The sequence below is a fragment of the Myxocyprinus asiaticus genome, chromosome 35 (assembly GCF_019703515.2).
Source record: "Myxocyprinus asiaticus isolate MX2 ecotype Aquarium Trade chromosome 35, UBuf_Myxa_2, whole genome shotgun sequence".
Taxonomy (NCBI): domain Eukaryota; kingdom Metazoa; phylum Chordata; class Actinopteri; order Cypriniformes; family Catostomidae; genus Myxocyprinus; species Myxocyprinus asiaticus.
The window spans coordinates 6,173,681-6,189,361 of NC_059378.1; the positions used below are offsets into that span (position 1 = coordinate 6,173,681).

At 37.5% G+C, this 15,681-nt stretch overlaps 1 protein-coding gene across 3 annotated transcripts in view; it reads left to right on the forward strand.

The window, feature by feature from the left end:
• Window positions 1–14,944, forward strand: part of LOC127426174 (lysine-specific demethylase phf2-like) — a 55,431-nt gene extending 40,487 nt beyond the window's left edge. For 2 of the 3 annotated variants that reach the window (XM_051672787.1, XM_051672790.1), the window contains exons 18-22: window positions 4,017–4,315; window positions 6,914–7,009; window positions 7,110–7,219; window positions 7,592–7,886; window positions 12,611–14,944. In XM_051672787.1, coding sequence (XP_051528747.1) covers window positions 4,017–4,315; window positions 6,914–7,009; window positions 7,110–7,219; window positions 7,592–7,886; window positions 12,611–12,699 — 889 coding nt within the window. In that variant the 3' untranslated portion in view covers window positions 12,700–14,944. The remainder of the gene's footprint in view (window positions 1–4,016; window positions 4,316–6,913; window positions 7,010–7,109; window positions 7,220–7,591; window positions 7,887–12,610) is intronic. The other variant, XM_051672789.1, reaches the window with a different exon arrangement.
• The last annotated feature ends 737 nt before the right edge of the window (window positions 14,945–15,681 follow it).

A 15,681-nucleotide genomic window follows, 5' to 3' on the forward strand; every position in this document is an offset into this window, starting at 1 on the left:
CATGATAGCTCTGACTTCCGACCATAAAGGAGTTCCATTTCCCGACACTCGGAAGATGACGAATGTAGGAAAAATATGACAAAACTACCATTAACTTTGTGGTTGTTCAATGAAAGTCAACAAAAAAGTCTCCAAGCATCCAAATTGCGGAGGATAAACAATGTTGTACTCTGCTAGGTTCTGCAGTTGTACAATTATCAACAGAGAGGATCATTCACCTTGTTTTATATCTCTGACTTTACCAGCATTTGCTAAAAAAGTTATATTATCATGTAAAGTAGGATTTTTTTACTTATTGCTGCATTTTTATTATTTTTTGGTATAAAAGTTTATCATTAACTGTGTACATCTTCCTGTGTGCCGCTGTGTTCATGTGACGTTCATGTGCATCTCTGCAAAATCAGAGATGTGGATTTCCACACAAGTTTCTAAGGTAGTGACATTTTTAGAATTTGAAAGTTAAAATTCATGGGTGAATTCAGTAAGAATGAATTCCGCCCGGTAAAAACGCTCTTTATTTGCACACGCTGCTTTAGCGCCCCATTCACAGAAGGAATTATGCAGAGCAGGCAACAGTGCAAACGCGGCCACAAAATCTGTGCTGTATGCAGTTTGCATGTGCAATTGCGATCCTTCGGGCCTGTTCTGAGCACTACATAGCGGAGGATGCAGCAGACCACCACCACCTGGCACACTACGCCGGTACTGTACAGCATCACTCCACTACTGTGATGCAGAATCATCTCTTTAACATGCCGAACGTGCGCTTGAATACACCACGCATCTGGATCTGTGACAGGTTATAATACTCTTCTCCATTATTTGATCATTATTTCATGATTTTTACTGCCATTACAGGGCTCCAGACTGCAACTAAAATGGTCACAAATGCGACCAAAAATAAATTATTGCGACAATAATTTAAAATCTAGTCGCCATTGGTGACAGTTGTGAAAGTGTGCTTTCATATGCGGTTTCGTCAGATATCATCTTGTGAGTTAATGAATACATCTTTAGAGCACCAGTGTGTCTCATGCCACTTTTCACCCTTTCTGTTGATGATATGAGCTCACTGGTCACTCTTTTGAACTGAGTCTTTATAATGTATCACCCGAAAAGAGCTCGTTTGAACTCAGGAGCTCAGGTTAGCAGTTTGAATTCGAGTCACTTTCTCAGCAAATCAGCCATCAGTGAGTTCACAACTGGAAGCACAGGCATTTCAGAATAGTAGTCCCATGTGTATTTCGGGCTTGTTTATAATTAAAAGTCCCGTGTTATGTACCAAATCTCTTTTTTTTTTTCCTGGTTATATTATTATTTGGGATTGGAGTAGCATAATAAACTGCATCAGGGATTTCATTTAATTTGCACTCTTGTAGTCTTTGTGTCTGGGCCATCTAGTCACAGTAAAGATTGTGGATATCTCATACTAAATTGTTTCTAAAATTAAAACAAAATGTAACATAAAACAAAGGCAATCTGAGTAAACACAAAATACAGTTTTTAAATGATAATGTTATTTATTGAAGCAAAAACGTTATCCAATACCAACTGGGCCTGTGTGATAAAGTATTTGCCCTTGGTTATTAAATCCCCAAATCTATGAAACTGCATTCATAATGGGGTTCATTTGGACTAGACACACCCAGGCCTGATTACTGCTAGCCCTGTTCAATCAAATCAACACCTAAATAGAACTTTTTCATCAGCATGAAGTTGGCTAAAAGGTCTCAACCAGTAGCACACTATGCCAAGGTCGAAAGAAATTCCAGAAATGATGAGGAAAAAAGTGAATGAAATACATCTGTCTGAGAAGGGTTACAAAGCTATTTCAAAGGCTCTGAGACTCCAAAGAACCACAGTCAGAGCCATTATCTCCAAATGGAGAAAACTTGGCACAGTAGTGAACCTTCCCAGAAGTGGCCGACCTTCCAAAATTCCTCTAAGAGCATAGTGACAACTCATCCAGGAAGTCACAAAAAAGCCAAGGACAACATCCAAGGAACTGCAGGCCTCCTTCGCATCAATAAAGGTCACTGTTCATGACTATCAGAAAGACACTGGCCAAAAATACCATCCATGGAAGAGTGGTGAGGTAAAAACCACTGCTAACCCCGAAGAACATTAAGGTGCGTCTGAATTTTGCCAAAACATACCTTGATGATCCTCAAAGCTTTTGGGAGAATGTTCTGTGGACTGATGAGTCAAAAGTGAAACTGTTTTGAAGACAGGGGTCCCGTTACATCTGGTGAAAATTAAACAGAGAATTCCACAAAAACAATCATCATACCTACGGTCAAGCGTGGTGGTGGTAGTGTGATGTTGTGGGGATGCTTTGCTGCTTCAGGGCCAGGGCGACTTGCAGTAATTGAGGGAAACATGAATTCTGCTCTCTACCAGAAAATCCTAAAGTAGAACGTCCGGTCATCAGCCCGTGAGTTGAAGTTCAAGCGCAACTGGATTATGCAGCTAGACAATGATCCAAAGCATAGGAGTAAGTCCATCTCTGAATAGCTCAAAATAAAAATACAAAATTAAGTTTTGGAGTGGTCTTGTCAAAGTCCTGACTTGAACCTGATTGAGATGCTGTGGCAGGATCTTAAACGGGCAGTTCATGCTTGAAAACTCTCCAGTGTGGCTGAACTAAAGCAGTTCTGCAAAGAAGAGTGGGTCAAAATTCCACCACAGCATTGTGAAAGACTGATCTCCAGTTATCGGAAGTGTTTGGTTGCAGCTGTTGCTGCTAAAAGTGGCACACAATTAAGTTTATGGGGGCAGTTAGTTTTTCACATGGGTGATATAGGTGTTGGATAACTTTTTTGCTTCAATAAAAAAAATATATATTTGAAAACTGTATTTTGTGTTTACTCAGGTTGCCTTTGTTTTATGTTATATCTCGTTTGAAGATCTAAAACAATTTAGCATGAAAAATACACAAAAATAGAAGAAATCAGGATAATCATATATTAAACACCCGATTAATGAGTTATCAGCTGTCTATTCTTTGCCATTCTACAACAATCTAAATCGAGCAATTCTGTGATGTGGCAACTAAAACAGCCATTTGGCTCCTAAATGTTTCAATTTAGGAGCCAATGGCTCCTTAGTAATTTATTTTTTTTTTGTCTGGAGCCCTGCATAAAAGATAGAAAATGCAAACAAACATCTCTTTTGAATAAATTTCAGTTTACTAGCTGCTTTCCTCTGGCAGTAATAGTGCGATGTTTATTGCACCAGGCAAACAGCACAGAGTTTTGTTAAGGCACAATCTACTGTACAAAAAGACTAATTTACATAGAAAGGAGGCATATTTATGCAAAAAGGAATTGACTTAATTTAATACTCAAGACGTGATGCAATTTCAACGCTGTTTTGTCTGCTTAAACTGATTGCAAGTGGTTAGTGAATAAGATACAGAATACCATGTGGAAAAGTGCCACAACTATTTAGCGAATTCACCCATCGTTCCAGTTGAATGGAATGCAGCATAAGGCTAATTTATACTTACTGGGCGAACATGCTTCTTTTAGTTCACCTAAAATGATGACGAATTGCAGTGATGTCAAATTCTTGACCTTGGAGAACTCGACTGGTCAAAAAAAGTGTTGATGATTGGTTAAAACGAATAGTGGGTGTGGTTTGGACGTGACGGTTTGGTAACACTTTACAATAAGGTTCCATTCGTTAACATACAGTATGTTAATGCATTAGGTATCATGAACTAACAATGAACAATATATGTTTTACAGCATTCATTAATCTTTGTTGATGTTGGTTAATAAAGATACAATTGTTGGCGCTGTGCAAAGTATAAATGCCTGTTTCGTTCGTCTTGGTTACTTTAATTCGACCAGGAGAAAAAAATTAGGCTTAAGTGTCCATCTCCATCCTCATAGCTTCTCTTTGCTTCCAATTACCCGACTCACTCCCTAAATTTCGATTCGCATCTCATTTTCACTGGCACTGACAGAGTAATATGTGTGTGTGTTGTGTATTTCTCATTGATGGACTTACAGTCAGCCACCTGCATCCCCCAGTACACAGGAGGCCATCCAGGGCATGTTGTCCATGGCTAACCTGCAGTCGTCAGACTCGTGTCTGCAACCAACTTGGAGCAACAGCCAGGCTAAGAACAACACCCACAGCAGCGCAACCAGCAAGAAGCCAAGTGGTGTGGCCGGAGGAGGTGGCAACAGCAAGCGACTGGCCAAACGTTTACCTAAGAAGACGCAAAAGAGCAGCAGTGTGGACAGTTCCGACATGTATTATGATGACCAGGACCACCTGGAAGCTTGCTTTAAGGATTCCGATTATGGTAGGTTCTTCAATCTTGGGAATGGTACTATTGATTCTTTTACTGTGCTTATAGGGAGAGTTTGCCCGAAAATGTAAAATTCTGTATATATTTAACCCTTGTGCACTGTTTGTTTAAGACTAACACTTATATTGTTCGTGGTCAAATTTGACCGAAAACAATAAATGTGTAATTTGATTTATTTTTATGAAAGAAATTTAATAACACTAACTTCAAAACGTAAAAACACTAAAGTTGTGCATTTTGGGGTTAAGTTCACTACAGTAAAAAAATACACTTCAAGTTGAAACATAAAGAATATATGAGAATGTGTCATGTATTGGGGTCAGACTGCTGCCATCTGATGCAAACAAGAACAATTACATGACTTGAAAATCATGTAATGACAAAAATTACTTGTAGATTGCTGCAGAGATCCACTAATTAATTCCTGGTTGTAACAAGACAAATTCCCCCAAAAAAAAAAAAAAACTTTGTTATAGTCCCATTCATTCCTGTGCGTGTGCCTGTGTGTGTGTGCACATGTGTTCTGCATTGTATATGTGTTATAGTCTCACTCCTTTATTTCTATCTGTGTGTGTTCTGCATTGTGGCTGAATTATTGATTTTATTTGGAAAATTAAAAAAAAACAAATGGCTGTGTTATAGTCTCACCCATTCATTCCTATGTGTGTGTGTGTGTGTGTGTGCATATGTTCTGCATTGTTGCTGAATTACTGATTTTATTTGACACATTCCCAAATAATTGCTCTGAGTTATAGTCTCACCCTTTCATTCCTGAGGGTGTGTCTGTGTGCGCACGCGCATGTATATTTTATTGTATATGTGTTATTGTCTCACTCCTTCATTTCTGTCTGTGTGTTATGCATTGAGGCTAAATTATTATTATTATTATTATTTCTTTGACAAATTCCCCAAAAATTGCTCTGTGTTATAGTCTCACCCATTAATTTCCTATGGTTGTTTCAAACCCATATGACTTTCTTTTCTCGGTGGAAGACAAAGAAGAAATGTTGGATAATGTACTGGTTGCTCTTTTCATTGCAATTACAATGAATGGGGAATGTAGCTTTCATACTTAAATACCACCATAAATGTATCATAAAAGTAGTCTATATACTGTAACTTGTGCTATATATTCCAAGTGTTCTGAAGAAATATGATAGCTTTGTGCGATGAACAGACTGAAATTTAAGTTCATGAGAGAAGGGGTGATGTTATTCGCCAACAAATCCTTTTCAAATGTGATTTTTTCAAAGAGTTGGTTGATCTGGTGTACAAAACGTCCGGTCGCAGCATTTCTTGAGTTAAGAGCATCCTGTTGGGGAAGATTGTCAGTGAATAACAACTTCAGTTTTGGTCTGTTTCTCACACAAAGCTGTCGAATGTCTTCAGAAGCCTTGGAATATAGTACACGAGTTGTATGGACAACTTTTATGGTGCTTTTTGTTTTTTGTTATTATGGAGCTTGACAGTCCTGATTCATTATATGGAAAAAAAAGTGGGCATGATATTTGAACGAGAATGACATGAGGGTGAGTAAATGGTGATAAATTTTTTTTTATTTTCGATTGAACTATTTCTTTAAGATCCCATTTGGAGAACAGATTGCAGTCCTCTCTTACCTTCATCTTGGATAGCTTGTTTGTGCTATTATCAAGACCAATTAGTTCCTCAACAATTTGTCAAGGATGTTTCATGACTTGCAAGTGCCCAGGTGCCCCTAGAGCAAAGCAAAACACTGTAAATGTGCTCTATCAATTTTCTGATTAGAGTTTGATTTTAACTCACTCAAGGCAAGTGAAAGGCGTGTTTACTCTCAGCTGAAGAATCCTGGCTTTTTGAGTGAGTCCCTTTTTTAGCTGCAAGCTTTTATGTGAACCCCTTCCAAGAACAGCAAGACCATTAGTAGCCTGTTAATAATCCATTAGCGTGAGCTCTAAACTGTTGTTTTAAATGCTTTTTGATCTGATCCCCTAATTAGTCATTACTAGCACGCACATTCCCGTTTGGACTCGCACTAAGAGAGCGTTTTGTCAAGCACACGAGCATTCCTCCTTTCTGTAAACATTTTTTTTCTTTTTTTTTCTTGATAATTTAATTGTTGGAAATTGCATGTTCCCGAGTGGATCCTGAGTTCAAAGAATATAGGTGCATGGAGGCCGAGGCAGGGCAAAGAACAGCTGCCACGCATCTGTCTCACGCTAACATTCTGTCCAATGAGAAAATACTTAGCACTGAAGTTTATGAAGTGCAAAAACAGGGTGGTTAAATTAATGTGATTTGCGATTTGTGCATTTATGTCTTTTCATAGAGGCTTTTTATTTTTTTGGAGTGACTTACAAGAACATGCATATAGCGATATTTGACAAAAACAGACTAAAATCAAACTCCAAGACTTAAGAAAAGAAGATAGGAATGATATAAAATAAAAAATTTAACAGCAGTTATCAGTAACACAGTTGGTTAGTGATTGGGAATTGAGAACCCATTGTTATTCAAAACTGGTTCTGCTTTTTTTACTCAGACCAAATGATTTCTCACTTTTACAATGCAAGTAAATAGTTTGTAAAGTTTTTCTGATTGACTTCGTTTCAGTTTATCCATCTCTGGAATCTGAAGAGGACAACCCCATTTTCAAATCCAGATCGAAAAAAAGGAAAAACACGGATGACACACCATACAGTCCAACAGGTACTGGAAAATCACTCCAGGTTTTTCATTTCAGCAGGTGGGAATCTGAGTATAAAGTAAATATAATCACTATATATAGATTATATTTGTTTTGTTGCAGCACGAGTCGGGCCCACTGTACCACGACAGGAAAGACCAGCTCGAGAGGGGGCACGAGTGGCATCCATAGAGACGGGACTGGCAGCTGCAGCAGCTAAATTATCTCATCAGGTTAACGCATAACGCTCATCATGATGCAGATTAATTAATTAAAAATTCCATTGTTGACAAATATAATTTACACATATGAACGTAGAAATATCAGCGGACATTGTGATAGACCTACAGCATATATCGCCAGCCTGATTTTTTGGCTCTTATTTTAAGGTTAATAGGATCGACCAATAATCGTCCCAACTTGATTAACAGTGTTTCAAGCCATTGAAAAGCCTAAATCGGTTGACTGATATATTAGAACTCCCTTATTCCAGTAGCATCTACAGTATATGTGTTTGTTCTACACTGATTTAGATTTCAGCATTCAATTCATTTCTTTTTATAACGCAAGGTGACTCGACTAAATTCTGAACTGTTTGATTACAGGAGGAGCAGAAGATCAAGAAGAAGAAAAAGAGTACCAAAAAGAAGCCAATGGCTGTAGAGGAGCCTCACAAACTCTCTCAGGACAGCAGCTCTCCAGAACCAACCCCGGACTCAGAGAGCAACCTGGCTGACCACGAGTACAGCACTGGAACGGCCAAGACCGCTGGCAGCTCGCAACCCATGGCCCCCGGAGTCTTCCTCAACCAGAGGCGGCCTTCCTCATCATCATCATCTCAGAACGCCTCATCTATCCCGCCAGCTAAAGTCGATCGTGGGAACTCGACAGACGCCAAAGGTGAGTTGGCTCAATTAGAAAGCTTTATGAGGATTCTTCTTAATGAGCATTTATTTTTACAGTACTTGTAAGGCAGCACTGTGTTGATATTCCTCAAACATTCTTGTTAGGTGTTTTTCCAAATTCCCAACCTTAATGATTAAACTTCTGCAATTAATTTAGCCTGAACCGCTTAACGCATATACTCCATTCAGAGTATGTTTTGCAGACCATTTCAAGCCTTAGCTGTTTTGTGGCTTTGTAAACTTTATGCTTTTTAAAAAAATTTAAGATTAAATTTCAGACATTTTTCATTGAGTTATATTGTTCATAATTTAGGGCTGGGAAATGTAACGGCTTATTTCTGTGATTATTAGTTGACTGTCTAATTTTTTATGCAGTTAATGCAGTATCTGTTTTTTTACTTTCTGAAACTTCACTCATGTTTTTCCCCATTTGCGGTGGCTAAAATGGGCATATATACATTTCCAGGAGGTACATGCTCAACTCGACTGCACATCCTAGCACAGAAACAATTGTGTGGAGCAGTGCATGCTTATTCATTATGCGTGACGCATGTCCCGCAAATTCTAAACACGGGAGCAGATTTACTGTACGGAGAAAGGAGACTTCACCCACAAGTGGTGAGCCAAGTGTGGGAGAGATCCGGGCAAGCTGCCGTATCTCTTCGCATCGCCCAAAAACGTTCACTTATTGTCATCTGAACCAGTGTCAAAAACGAAACCGTGCGAGAGAGACTGAACAGCAGCCAGAGAAAATAATAGTTATACGATTTTAAACTTCAGCATTCAATTTCTTTTATATCTGTACGTATAATGTCTAAAACACAAATTATGAAAAATGTACACAAATGACTGCACTGCCAAGGACCCCTCTGTCAAGCTCCTGAAGTTTGCAGACGACACTACTGTCATCGGCCTCATCCAAGATGACGATGAGTCTGTATACAGAAGGGAGGTTGAACAGCTGGCTGTCTGGTGTAGTCAAAACAACCTGAAGCTGAACACGCTCAAAACGGTGGAGATTGTGGACTTTAGGAGGAACACCCCAACACTGACCCCCTTCAGCATTCTGAACAGCACTGTGGCAGCAGTGGAGTCATTCAGATTCTTGGGCACTACCATCTCACTGGACCTGAAGTGGGAGACACACATTGACTCCATTGTGAAAAAGGCCCAGCAGAGGTTGTGCTTCCTTTGCCAGTTGAGGACGTTCAATCTGCCACAGGCGCTGCTGATACAGTTCTACTCAGCAGTCATTGAGTTTGTCCTCTGCACTTCAATAACTGTCTGGTTTGGTGCAGCTACAAAATCAGATGTCAGAAGACCACAAAGGACAGTTCGGACTGCTGAGAGGATTATTGGTTGCCCCCTGCCCCCCCTTTAAGAGCTATACACTTCCAGAATGAGGAAAAGGGCTAGAAAAATCACACTGGACCCCACTGACCCTGCCTATTACCTTTTTGAACTGTTGCCTTCTGGCCGGTGCTACAGAGCACTGAGCACCAGAACCGTCAGGCACAAGAACAGTTTTTTCCCCCTGGCTATCCATCTCATGAACAGTTAAAACTGCCCCATTGAGCAATATTTATGTGCATTACACAGCTTAGTCTTTTTATATTATCCAACACATCCAACCTCTTCTGCCATTACATTCCCTTGTACTATCTGTATATAACAGAATTGCATTTGTACATATAGGTATATATATATATATATATATATATATATATATATATATATATATATATATATATATATATATATATTTGTTTGTCTTACTGTGTATTTCTATATATACTTATATTTTCTATTTGCCTTTTATTTTTATTATCTCTGTCACCAAGACAAATTCCTTGTATGTTTAAGCATACTTGGCAATAAAGCTCATTCTGATTCTGATTCTAAAAATGCACTGGCAATGTACACTTAAGTTTATCTAGCCAATAAAGCTCGATATGAATAGAATCTGTCAATTTGATCCTATTATTTAAAAGAAAAAAATTTCATTGGAAAAATGCCAGAAGATTTTGCCCAACTTTTAATTACAGCATGTCCATTGATTTTATGGCATGTAAACATATACTTTTATCAAAGATCTATACCTGTAGAAATGTGCCAAATTAACTCTATTTGGAAAAAACTGAACATTTTAACGTGAATATTCAAATAATTAAAATAAATGGCGACTATATACTGTATTTCTTGCAAGTTCTTTGAGACAAAGTATAAAGTAAATATATTTATGATTATATTTTAATTTTGTTTTAATGTACCATGATTAATTGCGATTAATCACAGAAAATTGTGCTATTAATTAGTTTTTAAAAAATTATCGATTCACAGTTCAGAATATAACAGACAGCGAAGAAGTCAATAGCTGGGTTTACATCCATGACAGATTTTCAGCAAATTTTGGGATATCGCATAAGAAATGAAATAGAAACCTACTAATAAAATCTTCGAAATGTGCATAAAAAATATATACGCTCGCTTGAGGTGGATACTGAGATGATATGCGCATACTGTATAATGGAAAAACACTTACAGAATATATTTCTATGGAATTTATATAGAAATATATATGCGCATAAAAAAGTAACTTTTAAATACATAATTTGCTCAGAGAATATCATCAATATCATCGCATAGCATCTAAAATATTGCACTGGTTATCGGAAATGCCGAAGCCTGTCATCAAAATGACTGGCTACTATTACCTCCCAGAACTGTCTGACACACTTTCACTCCCAGAAATAAGGCCGTTAGCAAACATGAAGTTCGTCAGAGCATTTTGTCTGCTTGCTCTGCAAGTAATGTATTTACATTTAATAAACGAGCCGAAGTGGCTTCATCTTCCATTTTCATTTCTATTTTGAACAAATTTCCCCAGAAGTGCTGATTTTGTTCTTTTAAACACGAGATGGAAATGCTGCTTTATTCGCAATATTACGATTTTTCGCATAAGTGAAATTCGCAGCTTGGATGGAAACATTACTATTATGATGTGTGCATACTGAATTCTGATTTCTTACATCTATTTGAATTCTGAATTGTGATTGTGAAAACAAAGAAAGGCTTATTGTGATATACTTCTGGAGAAGTTCTTTTTCATTCTTTGTTCAGGGGGGATAAGAAGTTCTAAACAGCCGAGCAATGGTATACTGTTTGCAAACATTTAGACACCCGCCACACCGCTGTGGGAGGCCTTTGGAAGAGCATTCAAATATGAAGAAGCTACACGTAAAACCTAAACTAATGTGCCATTAAAATGTGTTATCAATGACTGTATGCCCATTCCATGAGTAGAATTCACATGAGGTCAGTAAAAGAAGCTGTTTTAACCACTCAGTGATGATTTAAAGTAATATATATACAGTAGAAAATGTGAAATTTGTCTTGTTTACATATGAATTCATGACTCTAATGCGCAAACACGCTATACACGGCCATAATGTGTGCCGATTACACTGTTATTGTCATTTATGATGACACTGACACTATTGCAAAGATGGGTGTATAAAAGATGTGCAGAATAAAGACAAAAGAATGATGATAAGAGAGGAATATCTAACTTTTTTTGTTGCAGATGGCATATGAGTGAATGGGCACTTGAGAGTATTTTAGTAGATTTGCTGGAGTAGATTCCTTTTTTAGACTAATTCTAAAAAATCACATGACACGTTCTGTGAACGATCTACAGATGTAGGTAAATTTGCACCAGATACCTAATAACCCTACATGCCGGTGTGTTCATGTTGACTGATCTTGACTGACTGAACAACATAAACAAAATTAGTTGTCGGCCTAAAAGTAGGTGGAGCTCCATGTCACACCTACTGATGACGTGGCCAATGGCAGTAAGAATGTGTTTAGCAGCCGATAAGACTTTTTCTTAAAATTTCGCCCACTTTAGCTATTACAAACCACCAAAATGAATGCAAAAACACCTTCATTTTGGCCAGATTTTGTTCGAAATTATGTCACACCCATTCGTTCTTTGATTTTGTTTGAAGTACTTTATGTCGGGGCCTTAACCCTAACCTAGCCTTACCCTAACGGCTCTGATGCAGAACCAAAGCCTAAAACCTAAACTTGCAAAAACCGAACACTACTCTTGAAATGCAAATATAGTTTAAATATAATATTTGTTTTTTAATTATTATAATTTTTTATCCCCTTTTCACCCAATTTGGAATGCCCAATTTGGAATGCCCAATTCCCACTACTAAGTAAGTCCTAATGGTAGCACGGTTACTCACCTCAATCCAGGTGGTGGAGGACAAGTCTCAGTTGCCTCTGCTTCTGAGAGAGTCAATCCGTGCATCTTATCACGTGGCTTGCTGTGCATGACACCGCAGAGACTCGCAGCATGTGGAGGCTCATACTACTCTCCACGAACCATGCACAGCTTACCACACGCCCCATTGAGAGCGAGAACCCCTAATCGCGACCACAAGGAGGTTACCCCATGTGACTGAACCCTCCCTAGCAACCGGGCCAATTTGGTTACTTAGGAGACCTGGCTGGAGTTACTCAGCACACCCTGGATTCAAACTCGCAACTCCAGGGGTGGTAGTCAGCGTCAGTACTCGCTGAGCTACCCAGGCCCCCAAATGTAATCATTTATTGACACAGCTGTGGCTTTAATAATGTACTGACGCAAACTGATGCGATATTGTTGTTGCCGATGCTAACCATTTCGATTTGTTCTCTTGCCCACAGCCAAGCGGCTAAAGAAAGGAATGGCAACGGCTAAACAGAGACTTGGAAAAATCTTAAAGATTCATCGTAATGGTAAGCTCCTGCTGTAACATGGACAATGGGGGACTGGAGACTTTCTCCTGATGTGTATGGACCCCGTGGACTAGCCTGATCTGATCCCATCCTCCCCCGATGAGCTGGGATAAGAGCAGTAAGAACTGAAACGGGAAAGGAATCCCACACGTTTTCAATTTCTAAGAAGAACATAGCTCAGATAGGTTTTTGCCTTTTCTTTTACTTTATAACTTTCAGATATAAAAACAAATGTACAGAATACCTGCAATTAATATTTTGTAAGAAGAATTTAACTTGTTTTACTATGGTTATCAGTTTATCAGGGGTTGCTAATATATTATAAGATACAGTACATAGCAGTCATTCCAAGATAAAGAAAGTATCCCGTGCATGTATCCGGTTGCATACATTGTTTTTGAGAGGGGGAATGAGTTGGTTTAGAGTTGCAAACAGGAAGTTCATTACTGCTTTGTAGATGTGGCTTATCATTGTCTTTTTTTTGAATTTCACAATAACTGCCTGGGTGATTTTAATATCCCCTCATTTAAAACGTACTTTCCTTAAGCAAAAAACATCTTTTATACGCATACATAGGACAAATGTGTACTTTACTGTTTGCTGAGCACTATCACAGATAATATTTATTGACCTAATATAATTAGTTAATATAATAAAAAGGCAGAAGCACAAAAATGAAGTGATATTGTACTTAATGTAATATATCAAACTGCTACTATAAAAAGACAACTGTAGCACTTCATTGGATGGCTGTTTTTATTTTGTATCTTTCTTTTATTTAATAACAAGGTTTTTACACATATAGGAAAAATGTACGTTTTTGTGGGGACATAAAAACTCTTATTGCATATTTTGACAAATAATGACATACAAATTGCTAACAAAACACATTTCCACTATCTAATATTTACCCCCGGTTGTTTTAGCAATTCAGTTTATCACATGAATTACAATGCCATACTTAATCTATTAATCTTAATCTTTTATTTATAATTTTTGTTTGCTTTTGCTTTTAAACATTGACTCTAAAAATCAATCATTTTATGTCATCCTGTTTTCACATTACTTTATTATTTGACAATGTAGCTCTTATTATGGTTCTATTCTAAGTTTTAAAACACTCGCCAAAAATGCAACACTACGCAAGTGGGATTTATAGCACTGATGATAAGCCTCATCCATGACATTACACTACATGGGGATACTTTCTCTCTTCTGTTTGTTTTACAGGCAGCACCAGTTACCCTAGAATGAAATATGCATTTATATTGCTTCACAGTACAGTATGTAGAATGTAGCCTGTACATAGCTTTTTAAAAGACTACTTTTTGTATCCTTTTTTCCTTAATACTTCATTATACATTTGTACTAGTTTTTGCTAATGACAAACGAAAAATATATATAAAGATATAGAAATAGTCATTACCTTTTTACTTTTTTGTTCGACGCACTATAGCTGATCGTTTTGTTTCATTTTGTTCTGTTACATTAGACAAAAGGTGTTGCCTGGAGAACAAAATAAACAGTGTGACATTAATTATCATATGGCCTTACATGCATAAAACCATGCGTATTATGATTGAGTTATGACGGGGAGAGAAGGATAAAAGAATGAAATAAAAATCAAGATATCAACAAAGTTTCTACAACCAGCCTGACATTTAAGCTAAAGTACCCCTGATGGATTTCAAAGTTATTTTTACTAGCACCTTGTGAAGTGTTTTCTGTGTCAGTGATGTAATTTATTAATGTTTGTAGCCTTTTATACTTGTATAATTCTCAAGAGGTTTTGTTTGAAATCTTTTATCAGTCTGTGATCCCCTTAGGACACTTCTATCATTAACATGCCTCATTGAGTTTCGGGCAATAGTTCTGTTTTTGTCTTAGGAAAAAACATTTGTCTTTCTTGTTTTCATCAAATCAAGTGCAACAATTTGAAATGTTACATTATTATTGTTATTATAATTACTGTTAAGCAGCTATTTTAAAGATCCATACCATCATGCCATGCATTTTATTTTGGTAAAAGAGTATGTACATTCTTAACAAGGTTTACTGTGCTCATAAATTGCAGTGTTTTAGTTTCCAATGTAAATCTTGTATCCACGTCTCCGAATCGACACAGTCAGATAAATCTTTGTCAATGGAACTATTTCAGGTTTTTATTTGTACAAAATGTGTGTTGCTTTGTCGTGCTTTATTTTTATATGTTCAAACAATAAATGCATCCACTGTTTCATGGCAGTGAATGATAATTTTGTAGTGGTGCGCTCTGTTTTTCTGGCTCGCAAAGGTGTGTTTCTAATTTAACGTCAAGTGAAAAATGTTAGTTTTACTGTAGTTTTTTTAAGGGGTCATAAATACTCCTTTTATTTATATATAATTTTATTATCTTCCCTGAGGTCTGTTGATAATTAATAATTTTATCACACATTATACATTTGCACATATACAGTGAAATTCTTTTTTTCACATATCCCAGCTAAGCTGTGGTCAGAGTGCAGGGTCATCCATGATATGGTGCCCCTGGAGCAGATAGGGTCAAGGGCCCAACAGTGGCATCTTGGCAGTGCTTGGGCTTGAACCCCCAACCTTCTGATCAGTAACCCAGAGCCTTAACTGCTGAGCCACCACTGCCCCTATAATAATGTTGATAATGTTAGTAAAGTTTTTTTGCATCAAAACAGTCATAATTTAGTAATATATGATCATTTTCCACCCTGTCTCTGGCCCTCTGTCTGAAACACTCAGTTTTGGCCTAAGCACCTCCTTAACACTTCAACGTAAACACCCACTGTTATGACTGGTTAACATCGTGCAACCCCTCAAATACAGTCAATGGGAAACTCAATGGAAAGAGAATGATGAACAAGCGCCACAATATAATAAAACATTTCAGGGTTTACACATAACACACATCCAACACATTGCATCAGAATATTAAACTGTTCATCTCAAGCACAACTGTTAACACTCCGCACCATAAACTATCAAACAGT